Source organism: Lacerta agilis, chromosome 12, assembly GCF_009819535.1.
Source record: "Lacerta agilis isolate rLacAgi1 chromosome 12, rLacAgi1.pri, whole genome shotgun sequence".
Classification (NCBI taxonomy): domain Eukaryota; kingdom Metazoa; phylum Chordata; class Lepidosauria; order Squamata; family Lacertidae; genus Lacerta; species Lacerta agilis.
In genome coordinates, this window is record NC_046323.1 from 24,675,689 (window position 1) to 24,685,517 (window position 9,829).

The 9,829-nt window shown below is 51.6% G+C and overlaps 1 protein-coding gene across 1 annotated transcript; it reads left to right on the forward strand.

The window, feature by feature from the left end:
- The first annotated feature begins 3,815 nt into the window (after positions 1-3,815).
- Positions 3,816-9,583, forward strand: TWIST1 (twist family bHLH transcription factor 1). The gene is made up of 2 exons (XM_033165623.1): positions 3,816-4,661; positions 8,745-9,583. Exon 1 carries the CDS (start codon positions 3,980-3,982, stop codon positions 4,625-4,627), a length of 648 nt encoding a protein of 215 aa, XP_033021514.1. The 5' UTR covers positions 3,816-3,979; the 3' UTR covers positions 4,628-4,661; positions 8,745-9,583.
- Positions 9,584-9,829: the final 246 nt, after the last annotated feature.

The window sequence follows — 9,829 nt, forward strand, 5'->3', positions numbered from 1 at the left end:
TCACTTCTTGTCCTCAGGTCTGACAGTGGAACCAGTTCCCTAGAGAAGTGATGGGCTCTTCCTCGCTGGACTTCAAGCAGCCACCTAGCTCTGGCTTCCCTACATGGAACAGCGGAGTTGGTCTACAAGATCTTTTCCAGGTCTTACGAGTCTCTTCATAGGCTTGGGTTCAAGGTGACAGACGATCGAAAAGATAGCAAATGAAGGAAACGGACGCATTCTTCTTTCTTTGGTGATCACTAGTAGCCAAGTAGGATTGTCTTCCATGAACACGGTTTTAACAGTGAGTCCGTAAGTGACTGTGAAGGCCAATTCTGGATCCACACATCCTTCCACAGTGGGGACAAATGTTTCCGGGCGGGAGTTGATTACGAGGAGGGTTTGCCAAGCGTGCCTCCCTCTTAGCACGTTTCTCCATTTCATCCTGAGTTCGATCGTCTTCAAAGTCTAGGACACCTTTGATAAAGGCTGTTCTCCAATTGCAGCGCTCGCGTGCCACTTTCTCCCAATTGTCGAGATGTTACTATGCCATGTCATGTGTGGAAAAGGGGTGTTGCTTACGACGGTGAGGATGATGTCTTCGTTTTGCAAGGTGCAGGTGAAGCCAAGCCTCGCCTCTTCTACGACTCCCATCCTCGCATCCTGAGATGTCCTCCAGTAGTTCGCTCATTCATTATCCTAATTCAAGAAAGTGGTCCACATAAATAGAGTCGCCTGACACCTGCCCTCCACGCGCACCATTCCTAGACAGCATTCCTCCCCCTTTCCGACCTTTGGGAATGACTTCGATCGATCAGCAGCCGGGAAATCAATCCTGCGGGTAATCACACGAGTATACTGCAGAACATTCGAGGCCACTGCGGGTTTCCTTAAGTCTAGGGTGGGGCTAGGCGGGTGCCTTTGAAAGGTCCACCTGTACGCTTTTTATGTTATTTGCAAAAAGGAATGCGGTGGGCGGCACATGCTTTGCATTCAGTTCTACACGCTTAACGGTGAGATTCCACACATCCGTCCTTGTAGAACAACAGGGTCCCTGTCTTGGAAAAACAAGCAGGATTTTATCAGGGAACTAGATTCAGGTTTCTCTGCAATGGAGACACAGTTTCTCCGCACATCCAAATATCGTGGGCCTTACCAGTTGTGCCTCCGTTAACAAAACATCCCGAATTTTAAGGAAATAAAATAAGATAAAGTCAGGCTGGATAAAAAAAAAATTAAGGACAAGGACTGGGATATCTTTTTCAGATAGACAGCAAACTATTTTTCCTTTGTTTGTTTAAAATTAGGGGAATAGAATGCAAAGAAAAAATATATTGTAGATCTTGATTCTGTTTTTTTATTTTTATTTTTTGAGATAGATGGAGACTCAACAAACCTTTTAGAAATACTGTATGCAAACTCTTTTCATATTGCAGTGACCTGATTTTTTAAAAAATTAAAAAGAAAATCGTATTTATTGCCACATGCTTTATGGAGGTACACCCCCATGGGCTGCTTACTTACTTACTTACTTACTTACTTACTTTTAGGGGGAAGAGGAAACAACCAAGCAAGAAAACCACCTGTTCTGAAATGGGGGAAGCGAAGGGGAATGCTAGAATCAGGTAGGAAGGTAGCCAAATGACAATATAAAATCGAATATGCTCCAGAACAGCAATACACCTCCCTTCAAATAAAATAAAATAAACAGAAACAGAAAGTCTGATACAAGAAATCTCGTAGATTTCAGAACGACTCCTTTCTGTGTAAGGGTTCACTTCCACACATGCTGTTTTACGAATATGTGCCTATGAAATTTCACTGGGGAGAAAAGCAGGGTATGTGTGGTGTGGTGTGTTTATGACAGCCAAGCAAGTAGATACATCTGAACCGCTTTCACTTTCAGAAAATAACATGTCCTCAAAATGGGCCCAACAGGGTCATCTTCCATTTTCCCCAAACACCTTGACGATTCTTACCCCCTGGATTTGGAGCCATTTAGATCCACGTGGCTCCTTTTCTAGGCAAATGGCATTCAGATTCGGGTGCCCTCCTCGGGGCAATCCTCAACCCCAGGCCCGCTGGGGAATCTGATGCCCCGTTGAAGCTGAGGATTGCCCCAACACGTCCATAGGAGGTTTGTGTTCTTCGGGGTTTCTTCTTCGCTCTGGGATGGAAGTGGGTATGAGGTGACAGGGTCTGAATCTTTCTTCTCCTTTTTAACCTTTCCAAGGATTGTTGCATCTACTGAAAATTAGCGGGCATCCCTTTCTCAAACAAGCCCGCCCGCCTTTGGAAGCCGGTCCCAGCGGGGTTCCCTTCCCCGCCAGCCAGCTCAGGGCTGCTGCAACCCACGGAAGAGGATTCGCTTCAGATCTGATCCGTATTATGGACACAGCCTTTCTTTCCCCCGCTAGTGACATCACCCGGCTTGCTGACCCACTGCCCGAGAAGCAGGGAGATGTTTTGCCTGGGCGGGCTGCGCTGAGCGGGCGCAGAAGCGCTTAAGGAAAAGGGAGCCTCTCCAGGTCGCTTGTCAATTTCACCTCCTCGCCTCGAAAAGCCGCAACTAAGGAGGGGAAACCGCCGAGCGAGGCGCAAAGCGATCAAGTTCCCCGAACTGCCATAGGCGCTGCGGTGGAGGGTACAGCCGCCGTCCTCCCGGAGCGATCCCCAGAGCCCTTAAGCCGGGCTACTGGAATGCAAGGTCGCCCCTTGATGATCTGAGGGTTTCACTTCCCCGCTAAAGCGGTGCGGGGCTGGCAGCTGAGTTCACACGCTAAATGCACTGCGGAGCGAAACTGGATTAGAGGCTTAAGTAAGAAGCACTGCGGTTGGGAGCCGGTTTAAAATTCGAATCCGCCAGCTCTGCGGGACTCCGGTCCTCTCTTAGCCATCTTCACCCGGAAGGAAGTCCCGTGGATTCTTCATGGGGATTCACTTCCAGAACTTGAGCCTACCTTTAGGATCGCAGCCCTTCCAAGGAAATGCGTTGGGGATCAGAGCAGAAAGGGAACTGGCGGCGATCTGCTTTAGCTGGATTGTTGCGGGGATCCTCCCACACCCCGCGGTCACAATTTGATCCCCAACCCATTGATCTGGAAGGCTCGTTGCAGTTGCGATCCAATGGCTTCAGCGATCTCAGACCTGCTGAAATATATGCGAATGAGGGTCTCGGAAGCCAAGCCTATGGAAGCAAACGGACCCTGCTTTCAAGGAAAGGGGGTGGGATGCGATGGTCTTTATTTTGATCTGACCCAAAAAAAACTGGCTTTGCTGAGGGAGTGTGTTTAAAAGCGCAATCTCGGAAGGAAACGGCTTGCTGAGTTTAGGAGGCCGTCAGAGGGGGAATCGGGGTTCTCTTTGCTATACTTAACAAAAGCTCTTTTTCCAAAAAGCGGAGAGCAATCTGCCCCGAGACCCAGGCCCTACTTCAAACGAGGGGAACCCGGGGTTTTTGGAAGCGGGGGCTCCTCCACTCGATCTCTGGCTAACGGTCTGGGAACCGTTTGGGAGGGGAGGGTGCGGGGGGAAGCGGAAACTTTCCTCTCAACCTCGGCAAAGTCCCTCCTCTCCACGTCAAGCCAATGACACCGCTGCCCCCGAACTTTCCGCCAGCAGGAGCTATAAGAGCGTCCCTGGCTGCAACTTTTGCCCAACTCCCAGCCAGCTCCAAGGAGCCATCGGGAGGGGAGCTGACACCGCCAGGGAGATTTCCACCGTCCTCGTCCTCCTCTCTCTTTCTCTTTCTCTCTCTTTCTCTTTTCCCCCTGGCTCCCGATGGCCTCCCCCCACCCACCCAACTGAGGCCCTCCCCCAAGCCCCCACCCACCCACACCCTGGTCCTCCTCCTCCTCCTCCTCCTTTTCTTCCGCAGGCCCAGGATCCAGCCAGGGGGAGCTGGCTGGCTAGGCACCCTCTCCTCCTCCCCCCTCTCCTCTCCCCTCCTCCCTCGCCCCCTAAAAAGGGCTGCTCAGCGCGCTGCGGGTTGGCCCCCGAGATGATGCAGCAGGACGAGTCGAACTCTCCAGTCTCGCCCGCCGACGACAGCCTGAGCAACAGCGAGGAGGAGCCCGACCGGCAGCAGCAACAGCTTCAGGGCTCCGGCAAGCGAGGGGGACGCAAGAGGCGATCGAGCCGCAGGAGCGCCGCCGGGGTCGGCGGAGGAGGAGGAGGCGCAGGAGGCGGAGGAGGAGGAGCCGGCGGGGGGATCGGCTCGGCGACCGAGGAGCCGTGCAGCCCGGCGCAAGGCAAGCGGGGCAAGAAATCCGGCGGCGGCGGCGGCGGCGGGAGCAGCGGCGGAGGCGGAGGCGGGAGCAGCAGCGGAGGGGGCAGCCCGCAATCTTACGAGGAGCTCCAGACGCAGCGGGTGATGGCCAACGTGCGCGAGCGGCAGCGCACGCAGTCGCTGAACGAAGCGTTCGCGGCGCTGCGCAAGATCATCCCGACGCTGCCGTCGGACAAGCTGAGCAAGATCCAGACGCTCAAGCTGGCCGCGCGCTACATCGACTTCCTCTACCAGGTCCTGCAGAGCGACGAGCTCGACTCCAAGATGGCCAGCTGCAGCTATGTGGCCCACGAGCGCCTCAGCTACGCCTTCTCCGTGTGGCGCATGGAGGGAGCCTGGTCCATGTCTGCCTCTCACTAGCCTCCCGCGCCGACTGGCCCGGCCGGAGACCGAGGTAAGCGGGAAAGGGACGCGACGGGACGGGCAGAAGAGAGAGAGAGAGAAATCTGGGATCTGGGAAGAAGGAGGGGGGCTGCGTTCAGACTTGGCCTTCACCGTGGGCCTGTTGGAGCAGCCTGACTCTCGAGGAATCCCTCTGAGACGGGCGGGCGCAGCTGGACTGCAGCCTCCCCTAGACTGCGAAAGGATCTTGCTTTGCTCACGATCTCGGGACCCCGGACACGCATCCGGGTGGAGCGGCCAAGTTCCCTGAGACATCGGGGCCTTTTGCCTGCAGGCCAAGCTGGGCTAGGCTTCCTTGTGAGGAAGCACTTCTGTCTCACAACCTCTATCCCCTCTTCTCGATCCTTTACTTGAGAGAGAGAGAGAGAGAGAGAGAGAGAGAGAGAGAGAGAGAGAGAGTTTTATCCTTATCCCCCAATCCCTTTGAATCCTCACTACAGTGCGAGTTAAGAATCCGTCCAAGGCCGCTGGTACTTGCAAAGATTCATAGGGAGAGAGCCTCTCTCTCTCTCTTTCTTGGAGACGGGAGAAAGAAGGCCTCTAGGACGCTCCCTCCCGATTTCGGAGATGCTGAGGCTCGCCCGCCACTCTGACGCCTCCTTAACTTCCCGCATTCTCCTGAGTAAGTCCCTCTGGACTCCAGAGCGGACTAGCTTTTTTTCTGGGGTGGAAAAAAGCATTCAAGTAACACGCCCTGCCTTCCCCCAGCTTTCAAAGATGGAAGGTTGCCTTTCCAAAGCAGCGCGCGTAGGCCTTAGCAGCCCGGCTTAGGCGGGATGGATTTCCACGTGCAGGATGAAGGAAAGTCAGGCTAGACCAATGGGAGCAAGCGAAAAAGCGAGGGTAGCAACTCTCCCTGGATGGCAGAGAGCGGGGTCCACCCCTGAACTGTATTGTTAAGGCATTCCATCTCCCTCCCCTTCTGAACACGTGTCCTACCAGGGGTGCACCCCGGATCCTCTCTACCCGATCCAAATTCCTTGGTGGTGGGGAAAGGTTGAAACGGGACTTCTGGGCCTGCATCCTGAGAAGGGAATTAGGCCAAAAATCAGGAAGAAGGGAAAGGCTTTATTTAAAATCCCAATTGCACCCCGCTCGCAAACAATCAGCGAGCCCGCTAGATTCGCCAACCCAAAGCAGAAAAGCTCCCACTTCAGCATTTATTCAGGTCGCCCTGCACTTCGGGGGAGATCCGGGTGATCCCATCCCAAGAAGGCTTCCTCGGAAGCCACTTCGACTTGAAAAGGAAGAAGTGAATTCTTGAGTAGGAAGGGAATCGCATTTCCTAACACCGACCCACACACCCACCGCTAGATCCTAGACACACGCTTTCTTGCGGAGGTCCTCTCTTGGCTTCAAGGCTGGTTAACTGGCCGTGGAGCCAGCCAGAAATAACACGCAGTCCACAGAAGCGTCTGCTTCAAAGAGCGTGTGCCCTGCGTTGGACCGTGGCTGTGGCGTTAAGTTTAATGTTTTGTTTAGTTAGCCCCACCCAAAAAAATCTTGCGGACTTTCCAAATGCGTTGATTCCGATGGAGCTCCTTCCCAAAGAAAGGGCTGTTGGAAGCAGATCGCGGGTCGTGGGGAGTCTTAAATGAGCCTTTTCCTTTTCCCGCGGGAAAAAATTCCTGTGTGCCTGTGGCGTCGGGGTCCCGAAGGTCTGATGGGACGTTGACTGATTCTCGCTGGGATTCTTAGGCAAGTTGGATCGGCCGCACTAAACTTAATCTCTCTAATTACGCAACTAAACTGGTTTGGGCGTAGTGGTGACTTCTTATTTGAGGTTTGCAAAGCGTTCTATGTTGGGTTAGACTGAGTCTCAAAGTCAGCGGACCCCGCTTCATTTTTTAAGACGCTCAATGAGCCCCCATAATCAAACAGGTCCTTATTATGACTGACTGTTGCAGCCTCTTTCCGTGAGTAAGTCCCACTGGTCCCAGTCAGTCGTTGCTGCCAAATTAATATGCTTATGTCAGCAGGCGGCTCCTGTGCATGTTTACTCGGAGGTAGGTCCCACGGAGTCTGGTCGAGCTGGTAGCCACGCATTGGCTTGTCCCAGCCTAGAGACTGGTGGCGCCACCATGGAAGAATCTCAAGTACATTTGTACCTCCATCCTGATGCTGCGACCCTCTGCACACAACACCTAGGGAGAAAGCCTAAGGAGCAAGCATGGATAGGATCGAGCTGTTAAATCTGCTTTCTTGGAAACTAAATGGATTTGAAGCCTTAATTCGAACCTTTATCAGTATAGTACACATCAATACTGATCGAAATGGTGCTGGGTTGGAGCCTTACTTTGCTGAGGGTTACTCAGCCACGTAAAGCTGCGGAAGAACTCAAAGAGACACCCAGCCCCCCAAAAGAATCCGGGGGGGGGGTTGTAGTTTTTAACCTCTCACAGAGCTGCAATTTCCAGCGCCCTTAAGGAACTACAGTTCCCGGGGTTCTTTGGGCGAAGTCATGTGCTTGAAATGAGTGGCGTGTAGGCAACCTGATTCTCAGTCTTGCAACAAAATGTGGCGGAGTATAATGAGATGTTCAAGGGGGAGCCTGGCCTGAGAGGTGGTCAGAGAGTCCCCCTATTGGGGCTGCAGCTCCATTAACTGACTTCCGAGTAAATATATAGAACCAGGCTGTAAGTCTCCTGGCTTTCGGCCTTGCTTGCTTTGAGGAGGGCAGACAGGTGGGAATGTACTACACGTTCCTGTCCGTGGAATCTTCAGGAAACGCTTAGGGTGGCGTGGGAATTTGGGAAAGAAGGAAGCACCGCAACTCCCGATCCCGTGCATGTTTACTGGGAAGTCAGACCCACCCAGGACCGCAGCTTAAGGTCTTGTCTTGTCTTGTGCAGACGGACTTAAATTACCAACCCTACTCTGAGCTGCATATGACATTCCCCAGGGAAAACACGCGCAGCACCCGGGTGCTGCATAGCTGCAATCCTATACTGTACACGCTTCCCCCGGAGCAAAAAGTCCCATCGGCTCAGCAGCGGGGTTGAATTGGGGTGCAAATGAGACTATCCGAGCAGCCAGGGTTCCTCGCCACCACAGCTCCCCTTTGAAGGCATTTGGGGTTTGCTGCCAAGTAAACATGGTGGGGATTGGAGCATTTACGTGAAGCCAAAGGCCGCCCAGCATTTTCTCCTCCAGTAGCACCAGGCGACTGCTGAGCTAGGCTGAAGGTTGAGGGCCCAGACCAGAGCGCCTACCTGGTCAGGTTAAACAAAGCAGCTTAACTGCCACCGGGATCGCAGCTTGCAATCGAACCGCAAGCTGCAGAAGGAGCTGGCTGCCTGCCTGCCAGCCTCCTACCGCCTCTCTCCGGATGGGCAGAGACCCACGACCAGCCTCTGCCCACCCCCCCAAAAAATATTTGTTTTGTTTTGTTTTGTTTTGAGGTTGTGCCTCAGTCTCCTAGCAGTACAAACGCACACAGGGAAATTAGGTGGGGACAACTCAGGAACCATTATAATTAGCCCACTATGATTCCTTGAAACGACTGGGAAACGATCCACCTCGGGCTGCTGAGCAGGCTTCCTTGAAAGCAAGCTACCCCCAGATCTGAGGGGACCTGCTTCCAAGTAGCTGAGCTTAAGAGCACCAGGGGGGAAGCGCCCCCCCCCCAATGCACTAGATTCGCCTAGATATCCGTAACACTCCCCTCTGCGCGTTTCCTAATTTCATGCCTCTCCAGCAGGGCCCTCCCCCCTCCTTCCTTTGTGCTTTAATTCCTCCTTCCCCCCCCCCCCACCCCCGTGGACACACAGAAGCACATTGTGTAGAGCAGGCTAGAATCAAGCATTTGCAGCGGGTGTTGTCACGCGTATTTTTATGCCGCCCTTCAATCGTACTCAACCAGGGCGGTGTACCAAAATACATATATAAAAACAATGGACATTTACAAAGATATAAAATAACAGAACCGAGAGAAGGACGCGTTTCTTTTAAAAAAATAATAATTGAAAAATATGCCTCTTTCTTGTAATATATGTGCGCAATATATTTAATTTTCCGTTTCCAGTAACCAACATTTCCTTCTTCTCTTTCTCTTTCCGTCACTGGGTTTTTGCAGATGACATTTGTTCCAAAGAAGGAGAGAAAACGGACAATCTAGAGAGAGACTCTGCACTTGGATTCGGCTCCCCTCCTTTGTTTTTCTCTCCCCCTTTGTTCCCTCTAAGACAATATATAACGCCAAGGATTTTCTTGGAAATTGAGCGGCGTTCTTGGCCCACATTGCAAGGAGCAGGGCGTTGAGAGACCAGGAGAAGCGAGAGACCCGTGGGGGGGGGGGCCTCCTCGGATGGTGAGGCGGCTGATCCAGAGGCGGCTAAAGGGCCCTACCAGACATCTCTGCATTCTGATCAAAAATCTGAACCGGTTTTATTTTTATTTTTCTATTTTGACGAAGAATGTTGGAAGTTAACTTTTTCCCCTCTTTACTTCCTTTTTTTTTGTTTTGTTCTTGCATGCATGCATTCCCAAGAGAGTTTATGAGCCACTCATGAAAGGAAATACGTTACTGTGGACTCCCCCCATTCCCTCGCTCTCTTTTTGGAACAGATCTAATGACAGAGAAACCCGGAAAAAACCCGTTTAGAACGAGTGAGAAAGGAAAATATATTTTTAAAGAAAATATGTTTAGGGTAGCTATGCATTATTGGCTCCAAAACTCTTATATCCTGCTCCTCTTTCATTTATATTTTATTTTTCCTGCAAGAAAAAAGGAGGAAAAATGGGGTGGGGGGAGAGCGAGAGAAAAAAATGAAACATTCTATTTATTTATTGATGACCCATGTTAAAAAAATGCAAATAGATCCGGTGTCTAAATGCATTCCTATTTTTATGATTGTTTTGTAAATATCATTGTATATTTTTTTTCCTGCAATAAATAAATTGAAATGTTAAAAGGATTTTAAAGTTTGGTCTGTACGGAGGAAAGCGGGCTTGAAATTGAAGGTAAATAATGCTGGATCGCGTAGATCTGAAATTACCCAGGAGAGTAAGGGACCAGGGTCAGAGGGGGGAGGGAATATAAACAAACGAGAGTAAAACGCAAATAAACTAGCTACTGACAGACACATGAGTGTTAATTATCGAGACAGCTTTATGATTCTGCTTGAAGGTCTTGCAGGACTTCGGATTCTCTTCCCCTTT

What these genes read in the sequence shown, in the direction of transcription:
- TWIST1 (XM_033165623.1), top strand. Translation starts at nt 3,980, where the DNA reads ATGATGCAGCAGGACGAGTCGAACTCTCCAGTCTCGCCCGCCGACGAC.